Genomic DNA, 23,654 nt, shown 5'->3' on the forward strand with positions numbered 1-23,654 from the left:
ATAGAAATAAACCATAACCTACCTCCACCGAAGACTCGTGATCAAGCAAGCTACTTCAAATTGCCTTTGCTTTCCTCTTCATTCTCTCTCTCTCACTCATTCTCCCCTCTTCCTGTTCGTTTTATTTTCCTTCTGCAGATTCTTTTTCTTTTTCCCTAATTATCATATATTCCATTATGATAAAAGTAACCCACTATTTATTTCCTTATTATCTTCTTTAACCTCCAAATAAATAAATTATTGAACTTACCCCACTACTTCCATAGTTATAATCATGAATAGTCCAAAACACCCCTTTAAAACTTTTAGCAGAAATCCAACCCAGTCGGGGTTACGCAGCTTGTGACGGTCTGTCACAATGTTTAGAGAGTTAATTTCGATAGTGAGGTTACGCAACCTGTGACGGTCCATCGTATCTACGATGGTCCATCCTGCAGGTCCGTCACAACGTTCAGAGAGTTAATTTCGATAGTGAGGTTACGCAACTTGTGACGATCCATCGTATCTATGACGGTCCGTCCTACAGTTCCGTCGTGATGTTCAGAGAGTCGATCCCAGTACCTACATTTCAGAGTTGACGTGTTTTGGAACGAAGGTGTTCGATGGACCATCGTGCCTCTAACAGTTTGTCTTACCTGCCGTCGAGGGTAATAAGGAGAGCAGCAGAAGAATTAAACAAGTATGGGACGACGGAGTCCATAACGATCCGTCGTGACCATGACGGTCCGTCGCGTGATCCGTCGACCCATTCAGTTTTTATCAAAACTGATTCTACTGATTGAATGACTAAACGGGTTGTTACAATATATACCAATTTACCCATAGTTCGTCCTCGAAGGATTACAAGAAGAAAAGCAAGGGAGAGAAAGAGTACCCGAACTTGTAAAAAGATGTGGATATCTTTCTTGCATATCAGTCTCATTCTCCCAAGTGGACTCTTCAACTGGCCGATTCTTCCACTGAACCTTGATAGATGCAATATCCTTTGATCTCAACTTGCGGACTTCTCTATCTAAAATGGCAACACGCTCCTCGTCATAAGACAAATTCTCATCAAGAAGAACTGAATCCCAACGAATAATGTAGTTTCCATCCCCATGGTATTTTTTCAGCATAGACACATGAAATACCGGGTGCACTCCTGAAAGTCCTAGAGGCAATGCCAATTCATAAGCCACCTCCCCCACGCGCTTCAGAACTTCAAATTGACCATTATATCTCGGACTAAGCTTACCTCGCTTACCAAACCGCATCACCCCTTTCATGGGTGAAACCTTCAGCAAGACTTGCTCACCCTTCATAAAATCCAAGTCCCTAAACTTTCGATCTGAATATTCTTTCTACCTGTTCTGAGCTGCTAGAATCTTCTCCTAGATGAATTTTACTTTATATAACGATTCCCTCAGAAGATCAGTACCCCATGGTCTCACCTCAAATGCATCATACCAACCAATGGGAGACCTACATCTCCTCCCATACAATGCCTCAAATGGGGCCATATCAATACTTGAGTGATAGCTATTATTGTATGAAAACTCTTCTAAGTGTAAGAAGTTATCCCAATGACCACCAAATTCTATCCCACTTGCACGAAGCATATCCTCCAACACCTGAATCGTTTGCTCAGACTGAACATCGGTCTGAGCGTGAAATGCACTACTAAGATCCAACCTAGTACCTAATTCAGCATGCAATTTTCTCGTAAATTTAGAAGTAAATTGCGTACCCCTATCTGATATGATGGAAAATGGAACCCCATGCAATCGAACAATTTCTTAGATATAGAGTTTGGCTAACTTCTCTGCATTGTAAGTCACTTTGACCGGAATGAAGTGAGCAGACTTAGTTATAATCTGTCAACAATTACCCAAATACAATCAAATTTACCCAATGTCTTTGGAAGACCAACCACAAAATTAATTGCAATTCTTTCCCATTTCAATTCAGGAATGAGCATTTTCTGAAGTGTTCCTCTGATCCTCTAGTGTTCATACTTTACGTGCTGACAATTTGGGCATTGGGCAACAAAATCAACAATGTAAGGCTTCAATCTACTCCACCAAAAATGTTGCTTTAGGTCACGATACATCTTGGTTGCACCAGGATGTATAGAATACCTTGAACTATGAGCCTCTGTAAGAATAGCGTGAATCAAATTATCAACACGGGTCACACATACCCTTCCCTTAATTCTCAAAACACCTTCCTCATCAATTATTGCCTCTTTAGCCTCTCCTCGTAATACCATATCTCGAATTCGGCTCAGCTTCTCATTAGTAAACTATTTTCCCTTAATCCTGTCAAGAAAAGAAGATCTTGCCTCCACACAAACCAAAAATCCTCCCTTCTCTAGTACTTCCAGCCTCATGAAGTCATTAGCCAGAGTCTGAACCTCTCTAGCCAATGGGCGTCTAGAAACCTGTAAGTGAGCTAAACTTCCCATGCTCCATGCCTTTCTACTTAAAGCATTTGCCACAACATTAGCTTTTCCTGGGTGATACAAAATAGTAATATCATAGTCCTTCAGTAATTCCATCCACCTCCTCTTCCTCAAATTCAAATCTTTCTGAGTAAAGACATACTGTAAACTACGATAATCTGTAAAGACATACTGTAAACTACGATGATCTGTATAGATAATGCCTCCATTGCTATAATGCAAACACGACTGCAGCCAACTCCAATTCATGGGTCGGATAGTTACATTCATGCACTTTCAATTGCCTCGAAGCATAAGCAATTACATTCCTCTCTTGCATTAGCACTGCACCCAAACAAGAATAAGATGCATCACAGTTAACAATGAAATTCTTACCTTTCACTGGCATGGTAAGAATTGGTGCACTAGTCAACAAGGTCTTGAGGCTCTGGAAGCTTTCTTCATATTTGTCCGACCATACAAATGGAACATTCTGCTTAGTCAAATTTGTCAGTTGGGAAGCAACATAAGAAAATCCCTTGACAAATCGACAGTAGTAGCTAGCTAAACCAACAATGCTCCTTACCTCTGTAACATTAGTAGGTCTTACCAAACTCTTCACTGCTTCAATCTTAGATGGATCCACCATCACTCCATCCTTAGAAACCACGTGGCCCAAGAAGGACACTGAATCGATCCAAAACTCACACTTGGAGAATTTTGCATAAAGCCTTTTCTCTCTTAACAACTCCAACACAATTATCAAATGCTCCTCACGTTCTTTCCTGCTCTTTGAGTATATCAGTATATCATCAATAAATACTATAACAAAGAGGTATAGATATGGCTTAAAAATCCCGTTCATCAGGCTCATGAAAGAAGCAGGGGCTTTCGTAAACCCAAAAGACAATACTAAGAATTCATAATGCCCATACCTGGTTCGAAAAGCAGTCTTTGGCACATCTGCTGCCCTTATTTTCAATTGATGATAACCAGATCTCAAATCGATTTTTGACAAGGAACAAGCAACTTGTTACTGATCGAACAAATCATCAATGCGAGGAAGAGGATACTTGTTCTTAATAGTTACCTTATTCAGTTGCCTATAGTCTATGCACATCCGAAAACTTCCATCCTTCTTCTTCACAAATAAAACAGGAGCACCCCAAGGGGATGCACTTGGTCTAATAAAGCCTTTACCTAACATATCCTGAAGATGGGCCTTTAACTCCCTTAACTCAGCTGGGGCCATTCTATAAGGGGGGGTATGGAAATGGGGCGAGTACCCGGCTCCAGATCAACACAAAAATCAATATCCCTATCCGGTGGCATACCAGGAAGGTCTGCGGGAAACACATCCGGAAACTCACGGACTATCGAGACAAACTCAATCGAATGTACTTGGGAAGTATCATCCCTGAGATGTGCCAAGAAAGCTAAACAACCCTTACTAAACATTCTCTTAGCAGGAAAAAAGGAGATGATATGAACTTGAGTGAAAATGTAGTTTCCCTCCCACACTAACGAATCTGTCCCAGGCTTGGCCAATGTCACAGTTTTAGCATTACAATCTAAGATTGCAAAATTTGGAGAAAGCCAAGTCATACCCAGAATCACATCAAAATCAACCATTTATAGAATAATCAAATCTACATGAGTATTGCTCCCCACAAAAGTCACAAGACAAGACCTATACACCTTCTTAACTATCACAGATTCACCCACAGGAGTAGAGACACGAATAGGTATGTCAAGCAACTCACAATATTAGTCAAGACCAATAGCAAAGGAGGAAGATACATATGAAAATGTGGATCTAGGATGAAATAATACAGAAGCAATGCAATCACAAACCAAAAGATTACTTGTGATAAGAGCATCAGATGTGTCTACTTCAAACCTCCCGGGGAAAGCATAACAATGGGCCCTATCACATGTCTGCCCATTGCCCCTATCATGTTGCGCTGCAGTAGCTCCAGCATGCCCGCTACCTCGGCTGATTTGGTGACCACCATTACCTTGGCCACCACGTCCTCCAGAATGGCGGCCTCTCCTATGACAACCTCTACCTCTAACTATTGGGGGTCTGTAACTCTATTTTGGACAATACCTCCTAATATTTATAGTCTCTCCACATCCATAACAATCTCTGGAGTCAAGAATAGGTCTCTGTGAGAATGACGATGTCTGGGAATAACCTCCAAACTCAGAGAAATTTTCACTGGTCTGCGATGGACCCTAAACTACAGCCTGCAGTGAAGACTGAATAGGTCGGGCTGGGTAACCTCCTGAACTCTGCCCTCTGGAGTAAGAACCATTAAACTCACCTCCCTTACGGAACTTCTTAGATGTCGACGCCATGGTGAAGTCATCTGGCTTCACCCCCTCCACCACTATCACAAAATCAACCACTTTCTGAAAGGATTTTGCTGCAGCAGCTACCTGTAAGGCTAGGATCTGCAAATCCGACCTCAATCCTTTCACAAAGTGGCGAATCCGCTCTTGTGGACTGAAGCAAATCTTAGTGGCATACCTGGATAGCGCACGAAATTTGGTCTTATAAGAAGCAACATACATCCTTCCTTGTTCTAGGATCAGGAACTCATTTCTCCTCCTATCCCTCAAAGCCTGGGGTATATACTTCTCCATAAATAAGCTAGAGAATGATGTCCAAGTCATAGGTGGTGCCTGTGCTGGTTGACACTCAATATACGACCGCCACTACATTTTGGCATTCCCCCAAAATTGATAGGTCACAAACTCAACACCGAATAGTTCTACTATGTCCGTCTTATGTAGCAGCTCATGACAATCAACCAGAAAATCATAGGCATCCTCAAATTCAACACCCTTGAAGATTGGAGGTTTCAACTTTAAGAATTTAGTGAAAAGTTCATGCTGATCACTCATTATTATAGACCCTGTAGTAAATCGAGGAAACGTACCTACTTCCAATGAGGCATCCATGTGGGGAGCCACAACAGATGCATGTTGTACTCCCGGAACCTGAGGTGCTAGTACAGGAAACACTGGAGCTGTCTAGCCCTGATCAGATAACCCGCTAAGATATGTAAGAACCTTGATGATCATCTCTGGGGTAGGTTGGGGTGGTAATTCCTCATCTTGCACCTGCTCATTTTCCCCTTCTTCACCCTCTCTTACTACCTCATCAGTCAGTGGAGGAGTCACGACCCTATTACTAGCTGGACCAGTTATTTATCCTCTACCTCTAGAGGGTGTTCTCCTGCGACTTCTACCACGGCCTCTTGCTACAGCCTCAATGTTTGACTCAGACGCACCCTGTCTTGCCGGTGTTGGTGTTTGCACAATTTTTGCTCTAGTTCTAACTATCAGCGGAATAGAGTGAGGATGTCAGATACCAATTTGTATCAACTAGATACCAATTGGATCAAAGTAATAGCACGAACGAATGAAAGAATGGAATTTTCCTAAAATCCTATAGTCTCTCAAAGAAAAGTAAGGGTGTCCCCCTACCGTTCCTCAAGACTTTACTAGACTCGTTGTTGTGTGATTATACCAACGAACCTAAGGCTCTGATACCAAGTTTGTCACGACCCAAAATGAGCCGCGAGTGGCACCCACACTTATCCTCCTAGGTGAGCAAACCAACAAATCTAAACCCCAACATTTACCAGTATATCAATTAAGAATAGCAAAAATAATGCGGAAGATCCAAAACTTATTAACGAAATCAATTAAATCAACTTCTAATGTTAATTACTTATTATTCCCAAAATCTGGAAGTCGTCACACAAAGAACATCTATCCTCAAATTTCTAAATCTAAGAGTATTTAAGAAGCTAAAATAAGTAAAAAGATGGTCCATGTCTGAACTTCAAGACATCAAGACGTGAAGGAGAGAATCCAGCACGAGCTAGGAATAATAGCTCACCCTGAACTCTGATGTACTGAAGACTGGCTAGAGCAGAGGACGAGTCGAAGTCGATGGCACGCTTGGTGCACTCCACAAATAACAAAGAAGAAAATTACAAGTAGGGGTCAGTACAAGGAACACGTACTGAATCGGTATCATAGGTCAACTCAAAATAGAAAACAATATATGCTGAATAATAATATAAAATGAACCACAATACTTAACAGGTGACAATCAACAAGTATAAGAACCATTGGCAACAACACCAAGCACACCTATGAGGACTCAAGACTCCACACCATACTCATTTGGGGAATAGGTTCTGCGAATTTGAGTATATTAACATAATTCAAGATTCATTCTATTTATCATTATCGTGTCGGAACATGACACTCCGATCCCCTAATACTACCGTGTGGGAACGTGACACTCCGATCCTCTAAAACTACCGTGTCAGAACGTGACACTCCGATCTCCTAATACTACCGTGTCGGAACGTGACACTCCGATCCCCTAATGCTACCGTGTCGGAATGTGACAATCTGATCCCCTAATGTTACCGTGTCCGAATATGACACTCCGATCCATTTATCTAATTGTTTTAGTTCATCAAGCCTTCTTTATGACAAGGCGTTATCTTAATAGAGAGGATTTAAGATTGAAGATTCAACTGTCTCATCATTCTGACCACCACATTACACATACCACCCAATACATATCGATCGCTATTTAGAGTTTATCTATCCCATTGAAATAAACCATAACCTACCTCCACCGAAGAATCGTGATCAAGCAAGCTACTTCCCAATGCCTTTGCTTTCCTTTTCGTTCTCTCTCTCTCACTCGTTCTCCCCTCTTCCTGTTCTTTTTATTTTCCTTCTGCAGATTCTTTTTCTTTTTCCCTAATTATCATATAATCCGTTATGATAAAATTAAGCCACTATTTATTTCCTTATTATCTTCTTTAACCCCCAAATAAATAAATTATTAAACTGACCCCACTACTTCCATAATTATAATCATGAATAGTCCAAAACACCCCTCTAAAACTTTTAGCAGAAATCCGACCCAGTCGGGGTTATGCAGCTTGTGACGGTCCGTCGTATCTACGACGGTCCGTCCTGTAGGTCTGTCACAACGTTTAGAGAGTTAATTTTGATAGTGAGGTTACGCAACTTGTGACGATCCGGTGTATCTATGACGTGCCGTCCTGCAGTTCTGTTGTGAAGTTCAGAGAGTCGATCCCAGTACCCAGATTTCAGTGTTGAAGTGTTTTGGAACGAAGGTGCTCGACGGACCGTCGTGCCTCTGATGGTTCGCCCTACCTGCTTTCGAGGGTAATGAGGATAGCAGAAGAAGAAATTACACAAGTATGGGACGACGAAGTCCATCACGGTCCGTCGTGATCATGACGGTCCGTCGCGTGATCCGTCGACCCAGTTAGTTTTTATCAAAACTGATTCTACTGCTCGATTGACTAAAAAGGTTGTTATATACACACTAATATTCCTATTATATTTACTAATTTTCCTATAGTTTGAAATAATTATATTTTATCTAATTGTATCATAATTTTATATTAGATTTCAAGTTATATACATGTGAATTACACTAGATACCTACTATATAAATGTATATAGTGTATTGAACAACATATACACGAGTGAGATATGAAAAATGGCGAGCGAGTTGCAGGAAGATGTGAAAGATTTGTCTATGCATCCCACATACATGTGAATCATGCTAGATATACACTATATACAAGTATATGATGTTATTCATATGCACATGAAACATAGTATACATGAGTAAGATATGGGTCTGACGAGAGAGGTGGGAGGGAGGTGTGAAAAATTTGTTTATGTATCCTAAATACATGTAATTATATTAGATATACACTATATACGAGTATCTGTTGTAATTATCATGTATCTAAGATATCATACACGAGCAACATATGAATGTGGCGACCGAGGTTTGTCTAGCAAGTGTGCTACAATTATTTGGCTCCCCTTGCAGAGAAAATTAGCAAACTAGTTTTAAAAATGTAACATGATTAGTAAAAATCTACATACTTTACAAATATTAGCAAAGATGTCATTATTTTGTTTACTTCCTATTTTATCGCTCATTGAATACACGCTTTCCAAATATTTTGATAAAATAAATTAATTCTTTCTTTATCTCCCATTGATACACGTTGTCTCATTTATTTTCCACTAATAAACGTTTTCCAATATAACTATTATGTTAAAAAAAGATAAATTTCTCTCTGTTACATTTACCTTTTTATATTATCCTTTAACGTTCAAAATACTAATATCTCTCTACTGTGATTTTTGGTGTTTTTTTTCCAGAATTTTGATTCACAACAATTTTAGTAATTAACATATTCATCTTTATCCTATTTTTTTATTTATTTATGATTTTATTTTCATTGAATTCTTTCATAATTGTTGTTTGTAGTGCGAATCTAGATTGAACCTTTAAAACACTATGCAATGGCTGAATTTAGAAGACTTACTAGTTGTATCAACTTACAGACAATAAAAACATTTACATGACTCAATCGGTGTGCAAAACTTTCCTCAAATTCATATAGAACATGTAGAATCTTTGTCTAGTCGTGGGAATATTATTGTTAGTTTTTATAATGTACCAAATTTTTGAATCATTCTTTTCTAGTTTTGTACTTTGGTAGGCATTCAATAATTTAAGGATATATTTATATTACGTGAATATGATATTTCTGATTTTATTAATGAATTTTTATTGGATGATTTTGTATTCATTGTGGTATATTTGTTGTAATTGTGTTGTGTGCTTTTTAAATTCATGTATTCATTATGATTTGTGTATTATTTCATAGTTTTGTACAATGTAAGGGTGTTATTTGTATCCAATCAAGTAAACATACATATTAGCTTTATATATTTATATTTCTTTTAATAAATTGTATTCATTCCTTATTATTTGATTGTTTTGTATTTCAGTATGGCGTATTTGTTTTTGTTGTGTTGTGTTCTTTATTAAAAGCTAATTTTTACACGTCTTTGCAATTATTATGCTTTGTGTATCATTTTATAGTTATGAAGATTGTGAGAGTCTTGTTTGTATTCAAGTAAAATAAAGATACATATAAATTTTATACATTTTTAACAAACAATAATGCTATTTGAATTTTCAATGTTAAAGTAAATATACATATTAATTGTAATCATTATATTATTCATTCACTTTTCTTTGTATTCATTATGACATATTTTTTATATTCATAAGATCACAATAATTATTGTATGTGTCATGTTTGATTTATAAGTTACATTACTGCGTTTTTTTAGTATGATGTAGTTTCTAATTTACATTATGACATAGTTTTTATATTTTTATGCTTGCCAAATTAAATATGTTTTGTTACAAATATCATTTTCTCAGGGAGTTGCTTTTGCCTGCAAATATCCACCCCAAGAAGTCACCCACATTAACTACTATGTTAATCATGAAATAAAGCTCAGATGATCATCTTACTAAGCAACAATATAGTTTGTTTTGCGAGAAAACATGTTTCGGCCAGTATATGAGAATCATAAAATGTGTTGTTCAAGGTCAAATTCACAGGTGTTGTATGGCACTAGAACTAGAATGTATTACTCGACAAACTCTTGGTATCTGAATTAATAACTGTAAAACATTATCGAATTTATTCTTTGTCTAGCCCAAGAAATTTGCTTTACTTCTTAGATCAAGTCAATAACAAAGGAAAAACACTTTAAAGCTCTAACCATGTAAGAATTGATGACCCTTTTTGAATATACCCTCACTCTATGAAGTCATAGTAGTGTCTTTATTAACCGACACTCGACATGAGACTACCACCACATTTTGCGATCGAGAAAATATATCTATTTCTAAGGACATATTTCTTTCTGTTGTTGCTATTTACTCTTCAAATATTCTAGTAGTATCCATATTTGAAATAGAGTGAGGAAGTTCAAATACCAATTTGTATCACCTAGATACCAATTGGATTCAAGTAGTGGCATGAAAGAAAGAAAGAAATGAGCTTTCCTAAAGTCCTATAGCTTCTCAAAGAAAAGTAAAGGCGTCCCCTTACCGTTCCGCAAGACTGTACTAGACTTGTCCTTGTGTGATGAGATCAACGAACCTAACGCTCTAATACTAAGTTTGTCACGACCCAAAACGGGTCGTGAATGGCACCCACACTTACCTCCTTAGGTGGGCGAACCAAAACATCAAAACCCAAACATATACCAATAGTTCAACTATAAATAATATAAATAGTGCGGTAGCTCCAAAAGATTCTAAGCAACCAATTTAAATAAGTTTCTAAAATTTAATACTTATCATTCCAAAATCTGATAGTCATCACATCAAGGACATCTAATCTCCAATACTACGTCTAAGAATATCGAATACACTAAAATAAAGAATAAAATGGTATGTGTCCGAAAGTATAGGACATCATGTTGTGACCGAGAGAATCCCACACGAGCTTGAATGGATAGCTTACCCTGTAACTTGATATGCGGGAGGCTGGCTAGAGCTGAGGGAAATCAGAAGTCATAGGTACACTCGTTGCTTTTCATAAAAGGAAAAAAAAGAAGAAAACAAGTAGGACTCAGTACGAGGCAACATGTACTGAGTAAGTATCGTTGTTCAACCCAAAATAGTAACTAATATACAAAGAATAATAGTATGAACTCAACTATAGTACTTAACATGTAATAAGCAACAAACAACATGAACAAGTGTCAATAACAATAAAGTAAGAACGTATTAAGTCAACGGTATCAAGATCACACATGAGGACCCATGCCTCCAAAACTAACCATTTTGGGAGTTGAGTTCTTTGAGATTGAATATCTTCCATTAATGCAACATATTTTTCTTTAAATATTATTGTGTCGGAACGTGACACTCCGATCCAAAAATACCGTGTCGGAACGTGACACTCTTGTCCAAGAACACTGTGTCGGAACGTGACGCTCCGATCCAAAAATACCGTGTCGGAACGTGACACTCCTATCCAAGAATACCGTGTTGGAATGTGACAGTCCGATGCAAGAATACCTTGTCAGAATGTGACACTCCGATCCAATTATACTATTAGTTTATCCTTTATTATCACCACTTCCAATTCATTGTTATATTATTTTCATCAAGCCTTCTTTATTCAAGGCATCATTTCGATAGATAGGATTAGAGAATATAAATTCTACGGTCTCAGGATTTCAGACCAATCACAAACCACACAACCAAATCACACAATCACACAGTCAAGTACATAGAGAACTTCATAATATCATTGAAGGCATATCAATCACTATTAAGAGTTTACTATCGAATAGCATAAACCATAACCTACCTCCACCGAAGAATAGAAGTCAAGCAACTACTTCTCCAATGCCTTTCCTTTCCTTATTGCCTCTGAACCCTTCCAATATATCAAATATATATATATATATATATATATATATATAAGGTGTAAGTTCACAAGGCCATAAACACTCCAATTATCTCTGTCTAGCCTATACCCATCAATTCTCCTAAATCTATAATCAATCTCTTAAAGTTTAAGCCTAATGGTAAGTCTTAATTCCTCCCATTAGCATAAATTTAGTAAAATTTAAATAACTCGATACACCTAATATTTAATTACCTAACTTAATATTTTAAAACTTGGCTCATAACAAGAAAACTATAGAAAGAATTGGAATTTAAGGTTACGTCTATGTCCAGTAACCTCTACCAGGGAAAATCAAAATAACATAATTCATAATTTATAACACCCATATGCAAAAATTCCGAATTTTATAATAAAAATATCAAAGTTTATTACCCCACCTTACTCCCTTATTGGTTATATATTTGGCCTCAATTTTATAATCAATAATTACATAAGAATTTAAAACCTTCCTACTATTAATTGTTTGTTATTCTTCAATAGACCATTAGGCCATCATTTCATGCAATTTAAAACAAAGGCATTTGCCATTCAATATAACAACTTGAATGGCAAAGAACGTGATAATACATTACATACGAAATTTATTTTAAAATAGTAAACATATGACGATAACAATTTAATCCTCCATGAACTAATTAAATTTTCTAAATATAACTTTCACTTGCCACTCATCCACACACTTTAAGCCAATTCTACAAAACATTACAATAAGACATATATTAAAATGTACGCCCGATCCCTCTTCACAACAACATAGTACTAATTTATATATATATATATATATATATATATATATATATATATATATGTATGTACACCTTTTCCTTCCAATCAAGAACGTAACAATAGTAATAATAATACTCACAAGCAGTTTCTGTACAATCCAATACGACTCCACTAATTTTTCTAACGTTTATTGAATATCCCTCTTTTCCAATGCAAATATTTTACTAAAAATTATTAACACAATCATGCTAATACATTCAAAAAACAACTCTAAATTTGATTACCTGATGGAACAACCGCTTCGTGACTGCTGCCGATATGATTTCTCTTGGCTAAACCCTTATTTCCCTTCTACAGAATATTTCCTCCTAAATATTATATAACTAATTATAAGAGTGGTGAAAGTGACCCATTATTTATTTCACTATTATTTTCTTAATCACTAAGCAAGTAAATTAGTAAAACTACCCCACTAATTTCATAATTATAATTATGAATAGTCCAAAACACCCACTTAAATCTATCGGATAGTATGTTCTAACATAAAAATTTCTAGTGCCCTAACCGACTACACGGGTTGTTACAATAGATACGAATTTACGCATCGTTCGTCCTCGAACGATCAAAGGAAGGAAAGGCAAGAAAGGATATTTGTCTCAAAAAATCATACAAAATAGTAGTACTCGTGGTCTTATATCAAAAGAATTAAACCAATCAATTAAAGATCTACGCCTCCTTCCATACAATGCTTTAAATGGGTCCATCTCATTACTCTAGGGAAATTTATTATTGTATGTAAATTCATCTAACAACAAAACTATTTCTAATAATCGACTTTTCAACTGATCTATTCTCCAACTAGACCTTGACACAACCATCTGAACAAATATCTGACATAACCACGATAAAATTTTGAATCAAAAGTGGCTACAACCAGAAGTGGATTTTAACTAACTACCACACACTCATATTGCACAAACCATCACACATCTTATCAGGATTTTCTTTTCACAACACAATCTCATCACAAGCTTAAGTGATGAAAATATTGGATTTAGACATCCATTACTCATCAAGGGAGAGTAAACATATCTAACCCAGGGAAGAATAATATCAAGTAAACACAACCAAGGGATACACTTCAAAATGCAGAACCTCTAACATTACTCTTAGGCAATTGCTCTTCATAGCAGCTCTTATATAGATTCTCATAAGCAAGTTTGTGCGTATAGAACTACTGATATACTTTAGCTATTCCAAACAACACCAATTCTATCATAACTAAAATATCAAGTTTGCCCAAGGATCCTACCCTATCAAGAGGACACAAGAGGATCTTTACATCCGATTCACCACTACAAATCAACCCATAGATGTGAAAACAAGGGTGGACGTAGAAAATGAATCATACTCTAAATCACACCCGAAATGAAGTAGTTGTTCACGTAAGAGTGTATATAACCAAGGTCGAATAACTTTAGATATATTTTTTTTCAATAGTTTCCATATCAAACATCTTCATACCAATTTAGTCCCTATTATAATTGCACGCATACTTACTTTATCGAACAATACATCCCCTGAAGTCGACACTTTTAGTACTAACAAAACATCATAACCACATCGATCATCTACGTTACTCCCAAACCACCATCATTATCTTCTATTTAAGCATTTCATGACCATTACGTGCTCCAAACAAGGCTACAAACATTATTTAAAATTTGATAGTACCTTTCCGTCATGATAAACTATTAAATCAAACCATCATTCAACCTCACACCACTTCCACATATCATGCTTTAGCTACCCTTCTAAACCATCATATACCTCATGCCAACACTTAGGAAGTTTCTTGGTCATTCAAACTATTATGTATCCTATTAGCTCATAACCTCTATTCATCGTTAAATATCTATGTAACACATCATAATATTCTACGTAATCCCATCAATAGAGTAGTATTATTCCTACTCTAAATTCTTAATAAGCATGTAGAATTATATTATAGCTTATGCATCATTCTTAAGTCATCTATCAAAATTTGAGCAATCTAATTCCATGTAAAATACTAAATTCTTCATGTCTCATTGTTTGCAATACAAATCAAAACTCAATCTTTATAAAAGTCGATGATTAATTCTAGTAAGTCTAATCGAACTACTTCACATCTCACTGTCATATCTAAACTCATAGGAAAAAATAAATATAACCATCAACTACAATCCATGGGTTTATACGAGAGGTCTTATTCCTTCACTTTTCTAAAATTCTTCTCATGGTGCAAAATTATATTCGACCCTTCAATATGTCAATATTCTTGTTTCTTTAGATCACTCATCGATCTCATCCTTTTACCAACAACCCATGATATTTTACTTCACATTCTAAATCAAAAATCAGAAGGAAACTCTTCGTAGATCCTTTAACAATCAAAAGTAATAAACTTTATGATCCAAAACATGCATAAGTTGTTTCACATGCTTAATACCGATGCAATCAATCATTTATCACCTTACAAATTCATACATTGAAAAAAATATATCACCAAGAATGCAAACTTATACTGAAAAGTTTAAATTTTAAGTCCAATTGTGTAACCCAATACCCTTATATATCTACATTTGCTTATACTTTGAAGACTTTTATAATTACCTTATCTTAGCTTATGATTGATTGCCTCTCCATCAACCATACCATATGCTTCACTAAAAATCCAACCATACTCATCTCTAAATTCAACAGTACAACAGAACTTAACATCTCACTCAAACTGAATGTCTGTACACTCCTCTCTTAAGTTCTATTCAATAGATTTTAACCAAGCTGATTAACCTCTTATGCTATTACCTTAAGCAAAAAAATAGATGAAATCACACAATTTTGAACCCAATTGTCGATCCCTTCGAAGATACATTTTTAGTTCTTATAATCAGAGAAAATAATTCTGCTCTCACTTATTTTTCTTAAGGCTACACATCCCACAAGTTATATCTTATTTTAGTTATGATTCCAGTTGCTTTAAATTCTTTTGAGCGTTGACCCAACATCTCTTAAAACTTGTCATACACCCACATTACTCACAAAATAGTATAAAATCACAACCTTAGATACTCGCAAGTCTTTATTACATATAAAATTTATTTAACCTACAAATCCTAATCATATAATTTAATCCCAATTTCAATTTCTCACGAATTTTTTTTTCCATCATACTCAGTTATCCCTTTTATCACCATGAAGTGAACCTTTTCCTCGATCTAATACCTTAAACTTAGGTATACCAATTAAATTCAAGGGACTAATCCAATTTTATATGCACTTTATTGTTAAAATCATCAATTTACTTCACGCAAGTATACTCACTAGGGGTTTCTTTCCCTATAAGTTTGTCATTATAGTTTATGTCTACCCTTTGAAGCTTGAGATAAAATCACCAGTCCTTATTCAGATGCTTCAAGATACATTTCACAAGTCAAATGTATTAATATTGTACCAAAGATCCACTACTTAAAATTTTCTTTATAATAATGCTCAATTCAAACACCCGTAGTAATAAACTAGTTGGTTTTTCAAATGTGAAAGCAACACTGAATCTCGCTACCTAAACATGTCATATCACTAGTAACTCCTTAAGTAGTTAGTATTCACACTTGACAATCGATGTATTCGTTTTCACGTAACATTAGTATCGTCAAAGGTCGTTAAATTCATTACTAGAACACATCATATTTATCGAGAATATCGTACCCAAATAGCCCACACATTTTTACCCATTTAATAATTGTAAAACATTATCGAATTTATTCTTTGTCTAGCCCAAGAAATGTGCTTTACTTCTCAGATCAAGTCAATAACAAAGGAAAAACACTTCAAAACTCTTTCCAAGTAAGAATTGATGACCCTTTTCAAATATACCCTCACTCTATAAAGTCATAGTAGTGTCTATACTAACCGACACTCGACATGAGACTACCACCACATTTTGCGATCGAGAAAATATATCTATTTCTTAGGACATATTTTTCTCTCTTTTTGCTGTTGCTATTTCAACTTCAAATACTCTAGTAGTACCCATATTTGAAATAGAGTGAAGAAGATCAGATACCAATTTGTATCACCTAGATACCAATTGGATTCAAGAAGTAGCACGAAATAAAGAAGGAAATGAGCTTTCCTAAAGTCTTATAGCTTCTCAAAGAAAAGTAAAGGCGTCCCCTTACCGTTCCGCAAGACACTACTAGACTTGTCCTTGTGTGATGAGATCAACGAACCTAACGCTCTAATACCAAGTTTGTCACGACCCAAAACGGGTCGTGAATGGCACCCACACTTACCTCCTTAGGTGGGCGAACCAATACATCTAAACCCCAACATATACCAATAGTTCAAATATAAATAATATAAATAATGCGGTAGCTCCAAAAGATACTAAGCAACCAATTTAAATAAGTTTCTAAAATTTAATACTTATCATCCCAAAATCTGATAGTCATCACATCAAGGAAATCTAATCTCCAATACTAAGTCTAAGAATATAGAATACACTAAAATAAAGAATAAAATAGTATGTGTCCGAAAGTATAGGACATCATGTCGTGACTGAGAGAATCCAACACGAGCTTGAATGGATAGCTCACCCTGTAACTTGATATGCAGGAGGCTGGCTAGAGCTGAGGGAAATAAGAAGTCATAGGTACACTCGCTGCATTTCATAAAAGGAAAACAAAGAAGAAAATAAGTAGGACTCGGTACGAGGCAACATGTACTGAGTAAGTATCATCGGTATACCCAAAATAGTAACTTATATACAAAGAATAATACTATGAACTCAAATATAGTATTTAACATGTGATAAGCAACAAACAACATGAACAAGTGTCAATAACAATAAAGTAAGCACGTATTAAGTCAACGGTATCAAGATCACACATGAGGACCCATGCCTCCAAACCAAACAATTATGGGAGTTGAGTTCTTTGAGATTGAATATCTTCCATTTATTCAACATATTTTTCCTTTAATATTATCATGTCGGAACGTGACACTCTGTTCCAAAAATATCGTGTCAGATTGTGACACTCCGATTTAAGAATACCGTGTCAGAACGTGACACTCTGATTAAAAAATACTGTGTCGGAACGTGACACTCCGATCCAAGAATACCGTGTCGGAACGTGTCACTCCAATCCAATTATACTATTAATTTATCCTTTATTATCACCGCTTTCAATTCATTGTTATATTATTTTCATCAAGCCTACTTTATTCAAGGCATCACTTCGATAGATAGGATTAGAGAATATAAATTGTAGGGTCTCAGGATTTCAGACCAATCAAAAACCACACAACCAAATCACACAAGCACACAGTCAAGTACATAGAGAACTTCACAATATAATTCAAGGCATATCAATCACTATTAAGAGTTTACTATCAAATAGCATAAACCATAACCTACCTCCATCGAAGAATCGAAGTCAAGCAACTACTTCTCCAATGCCTTTCCTTTCCTTATTGCCTCTGAACCCTTCCAATCTATTAAATATATATATATATATATATAAGGTGTAAGTTCACAAGACCATATACACTCCAATTATCTGTGTCTAGCCTATACCAATCAATTCACCTAATTCTATAATCAATCTCTTAAAGTTTAAGCCTAATGGTAAGTCTTAATTCCTCCCATTAGAATAACTTTAGTGGAATTTAAATAACTCGATACACCTAATATTTAATTACCTAAGTCAATATTTTAAAACTTGGCTCATAACAAGATAACTATGGAAAGAATTGGAATTTAAGGTTACGTCTATGTCCAGTAACCTCTACCAGGGAAAATTAAAACAACATATTACATAATATATAACACCCATATGCAAAATATCCCAATTTTATCGTAGAAATATCAAAGTTCATTACCCCACCTTACTCTCTTATTGGTTATATATTTGCCCTCAATTTTATAATCAATAATTACATAAAAATTTAAAACCTTCCTACTGTTAATTGTTTGTTATTCTTCAATAAACCATTAGGCCATCATTACATGCAATTCAAAAAAAAGGCATTTGCCATTCAATATAACAACTTGAATGGCAAAGAACGTGATAATACATAACATACGAAATTTTTTTAAAATAGTAAACATATGACAGTAACAATTTAATCCTCCATGAACTAATTAAATTTTCTATATATAACTTTTACTTGCCACTTATCCACCAACTTTAAGCCAATTCTACCAAACATTAAAGTAAGAGAAATATTAAAATATACGCCCGATCCCTCTTCACAACAACATAGTACTAATTTATATATATATATATATATATATATATATATATATATATATATATATATATATGTACACCTTTTCCTTCCAATCAAGAACGTAACAATAGTAATAATAATACTCACAAGCAGTTTCTGTAAAATCCAATACGACTCCACTAATTTTTCTAACGTTTATTGAATATCCCTCTTTTCCAATTCAAATATTATACTAAAAATTATTAACACAATCATGCTAATACATTCAAAATACAACTCTAAATTTGAATACCTGATGGAACAACCGCTTCGTGACTGCTGCAGATATGGTTTGTCTTGGCTAAACCCTTATTTCCGTTCTACAGAATATTTCCTCCTAAATATTATATAACTAATTATAAATTTGGTTAAAGTGACCCATTATTTATTTCACTATTATTTTCTTAATCACTAACTAAGTAAATTAGTAAAACTACCCCACTAATTTCATAATTATGATTATTAATAGTCCAAAATACCCACTTAAATCTATCAGAAAGTATTTTCTAACATAAAAATTTCTAGTGCCCTAACAGACTACACAGGTTGTTACAGTGGATGTCATAGATGATTTCTAATTTAACACTAAAGAACCTAATAGGTTGATTTTTCAGTACTTTGGTGGTAAGGTATTTATCCGTAAATTAGACTTAATTGATAGATTGACACAAAAAAATTTTGGTTAACGATGAAAACGATGTGCTTAAGCTCGTCATATTGTATTTCATTCATACATATGCCTACTCATAAAACTAATACTCTCCATTTTTTATTTGTATTCAAACTAAAATAAAACTACCCAAGTCATTAATAAATACATAATTAGAGATGTAAACATTTTTCTGTATCCATATAAAAATTGTATGTACTTACAATAGTATTTCCATCGTGTTTTGAACAAAATTGTATATTTCATATATCAATGAAATCTTTCAATATATATGTATGCTAAACAAATATTTAAATTTTATTCAAATAAAATACTTACAAAATACATTACATTGATCATATCCTTTTCGATAAGGCATACAACGTAGTTAAATAAACAGAAAACCAAAAAAAACTAAACAAATAAACGAAATTACTGATTGTCGTAAAAAAATTATACCTACTTCAATATGTATTCCGTTAGGGATCAATTTAGTTTGCAACATTAAAAACAAGCAGCCAATCAAAAAATTCCGTCTTCAAACAAATCATTAATATTTTCATATTCAACAAATCAACTAAAACTAATTATTCATACGTCGTTCATTACAATGAAAACGGAGTAAGGACAAAAAAAAATTACGATTTACATTTATTTACAAAATTTCAAATAAAAATTATAAGGAATTAGAAAATATTAGGAAGAAACAATTAAATAAAACCTGATCAAAATTTGTATTCAAACAATTTGATCGAACTCTTAGTAGAAAAATTCTTCTCTAAAGATGTTCCTCAATGATTTTTTATATTTTTTCGTTAAAATAGTTCTTACTAGACAGATACTCAAAATAAATTTTCAATTGAATGAAAATCTTTTTTTATCGATAATGATAGAATTCATCAACTATAGAATTGCCGATTAGTTTTTTTTTGAAAGTATTGACAATGAATCCTGTTAAATGTCAAAATATTTACATTTAAAAAATATTCCCTTTAATGCATGATGTGAATATTTTGGGCCAAGCCCGAATTGATTTTAGCGGCCTAAATAACAAAACAAGCCCAAATTAGAAATTCCTTCTCCCTTATATTCTTGCTAAAGCCCCTCCTCACTCAATCACTATATTGTCTCTTCTCAATCAAATCGTACGTTTCTTTCTCTCTTTCTCTCTATGTCCCCCTTTTTATAGTGTTGTTTCTCACTCTATTATATTGTTTTGTTTGATCAAAACTCTCAATATATATCGAATTTATGTTATTTTGTTTATCAACATGGATCATAATAGAATAGTCGGAATTCCTCTACTATTAATTAGTGATGTCAGATTTTAGGGAAAAAAATATTCTGTAGGGAGTGTCACCTTTAGAAATGGACCTGATTTGCTTTTCTTTTGATTTTGTTTTGTGTTGATACATGTTTGAAGAATGGCGAAGACAAAAATTTCAATCAGAGTAAGATTCATATTCTTTGCTACAACATTAGCAGCTGCACTGACCATGTTGTCTACCACTGAAATGGTTCACATTAAAGATCGATACACTTTTTTACCATCTTATCAGAATTCAAATAACGGATACTCTTTCAGAGCAACATACAAGAATTTGAATAGCTTTCAGTAAGAATTTGGTCACTTATCAAAAATTATTTATGTTGATAACCCTATTACTTATATTTCTTCTTAAATTTTAGATTTATGTCTGTTTAGTTTGGTATTTGAGTTTCATACTTATATCATCTTTATATAAAGTAATTACAAGTGAATATTTCTGATACACGGAAATAAAAATTATAATTGACTACTATATATCCCAAGTTAAACTATATTGTCAGTTAAACCTACTACATTATTGTTAATTTTTTTAAATTGAAGAGAGATCTTCAATTTTACATACAAGATACCTAGATAAACTTTTTTTTTGTTCTAAAAACATAATAATTATGTGACTAGCCAAAAGATCTTTATTTTTTTCTTTTTTTTATGGTATATATATTCAGTAAAAGTAATTCTTTCATTACATTTAATACAACATTGAATGTCAAAGATACCATCAACGATCAAGAGAAGGTAAAAACTTATTACTTTCCTTATTTAGTTTATGCGATTATTGAGGAAATATTATAGAGCTAGCAAATAAAATTACCATGCACAATTCTTTTAAAAAAAAATTACATATACTTACATATGTATAATCCTAGTCATTATATTATTTTAAAATATGTGATAACATAATTATAATTAATAAATTTTGATCATTAGGTTCTTTATAGCGGTGAACTTTCTTGGAGCTACTTACAACCTTCTAGTTATTGTCCTTCCAAATGGGAGTCGTCTATGGAAGTTGGTCGTTGTTTTGGATATGATACTCTACTTGTTTCTCTTACTTATACTTGATTAATTTGTTAACGACTAACATGTCATCATAAAACAAATAGAAAAAGAATCAACTAATATTTTTCTCTCCGTTGAAATTGAACCTGGAACCTCATACCTTCCTCCTAATTAAGATTCACGATTTCTTAATAATAAATAAATAGATAAATAATTATATTTAACATACCAACATGCATTCAATCCATTTTATATGTTTGTTTTACCGAAAAATATTTGAAATATATTCGAATTTGATCGAAATTACTATAACAATCCCAAACTTTAGATAAACTCTATTTCAAAGGTTTTTAATCAAAGTTCGGATATATTTCAAACCCTTTTCCATTTATTTTTCCATAATTAAAGCTTATATTATTTCCTTTTTCTTAAAAAAAAATCTGCAGGTTATTGCAATGGTACTTGTTGCAAGTTGTGCTGCAGCAATAGACACATACTCTCTACTGAAGAATGGAAATATTCAAGAAAGTTGGCAACCAATTTGCCGTTTTTTCCCAATTTTCTGTGCAAAAGCATTAGGAGCAATTGTCACATGCATTTGTGGATTATTCACAAATACTTTACTTCTTTTTTATTCTTTACATATTATCTTTAATCCTCTCCTAATAAAAAATGAAGATGAAAATTAGAGGAAACGTTTTTGCTTTTTTTTTATGAATTCATTATTTGTAGTAGTGTGCCATATATCGTCAACTAGAACGAGAAGTGAAGTTCCTTTTCTTTTTGCCTGATAGACTTGACTTTAATATTCTTTATTTTTTAGTTGGTGTATTTTGTTTTATTTTTACATAAATAGACGAATTCTTCTATTGATTTATGTTTGTGCTATTCTTCTTGTCATTAAATGCATAACACTATAGTAAAAATAATTATTTAGCGGCAATAATATACATATAAACAATAAGAGAGTTTATGTACATTAATTTATTGTTATTGGATCTAATGTCTATATAAGCTTTGAGTACATTTCAAAAGAGTATCTTATTTAATTAGTAACAATTAAGTTATTATCGTTAATTAATTGCTGGTAAAGATATTTTTATTTTGATGTATATATGAATTGAAGGATTGGTTGGTTGCTTTGTTGCAGATTGACCTCCAGAGAAATGTGAATTCAAATTACAATTTTTTAATGAGATTATTATTTTCATATAAAATAAAGCTGATCATTCACTCATATTTGGTAGTACTTTGACAAAAAAAATGTGTCATGATCTAAATCGTTGTGTGTGAAACTCATAGAGTAGTTTTAAGTCATCCTCAAATTATAAAAGGTATATCTCAATATTTTTCTCTAACAATTTGAATTCTATAAGTCCATCCATATTTAAAATCTATTAGTGACAAAGGGCAATAACTAGAGTATTTAGAGCCTCTTTGGATTGACTAAAAAAAATATATTTTAAGTTAGGTTTATATAATTTTTAAGTCAAAAAAATAAAAAGTAGGAGAGACCTACTTTTGAATCATTCAGAATAGCATCTCGACAAAGAGTTTTGTCACGACCCAGGGGTACCCCTAGATTTAACAAGGCGTTTAAGACCCCGAGAAGCCTTATACAAGCCATTTAGCAAATCATAACATAAAGTAATAAAAAATGCGCGGAAATTTAAAATATTTTTAACAATTAAAGTCTTTCATAAAATGAGCGAATGTCTAGCAACATTGTCTGAAACAATCTAACATAAGAGATAACGTCTTGAGACGCAGACCATACATTAGTCCAACATGAAAAAGAAAACATAAAAGAGAAATGGGTGATCCAATCCTCGA

The 23,654-nt window shown here is 33.9% G+C and overlaps 1 protein-coding gene across 1 annotated transcript; it reads right to left on the reverse strand.

Annotated features, from left to right (window-relative positions):
• Positions 1-815: 815 nt before the first annotated feature.
• LOC138338362 (uncharacterized) lies at positions 816-5,068 on the reverse strand. Its single transcript, XM_069289319.1, has 5 exons — positions 4,802-5,068; positions 4,285-4,513; positions 3,754-3,990; positions 1,485-1,678; positions 816-1,295 (listed from the first exon to the last, which is right to left on the reverse strand). The coding sequence occupies exons 1-5, from the start codon at positions 5,066-5,068 to the stop codon at positions 816-818; spliced, it is 1,407 nt and encodes a 468-aa protein (XP_069145420.1).
• Between the last annotated feature and the right edge of the window lie 18,586 nt (positions 5,069-23,654).

This window comes from Solanum lycopersicum, chromosome 9 (genome assembly GCF_036512215.1).
Source record: "Solanum lycopersicum chromosome 9, SLM_r2.1".
NCBI classification, from domain to species: domain Eukaryota; kingdom Viridiplantae; phylum Streptophyta; class Magnoliopsida; order Solanales; family Solanaceae; genus Solanum; species Solanum lycopersicum.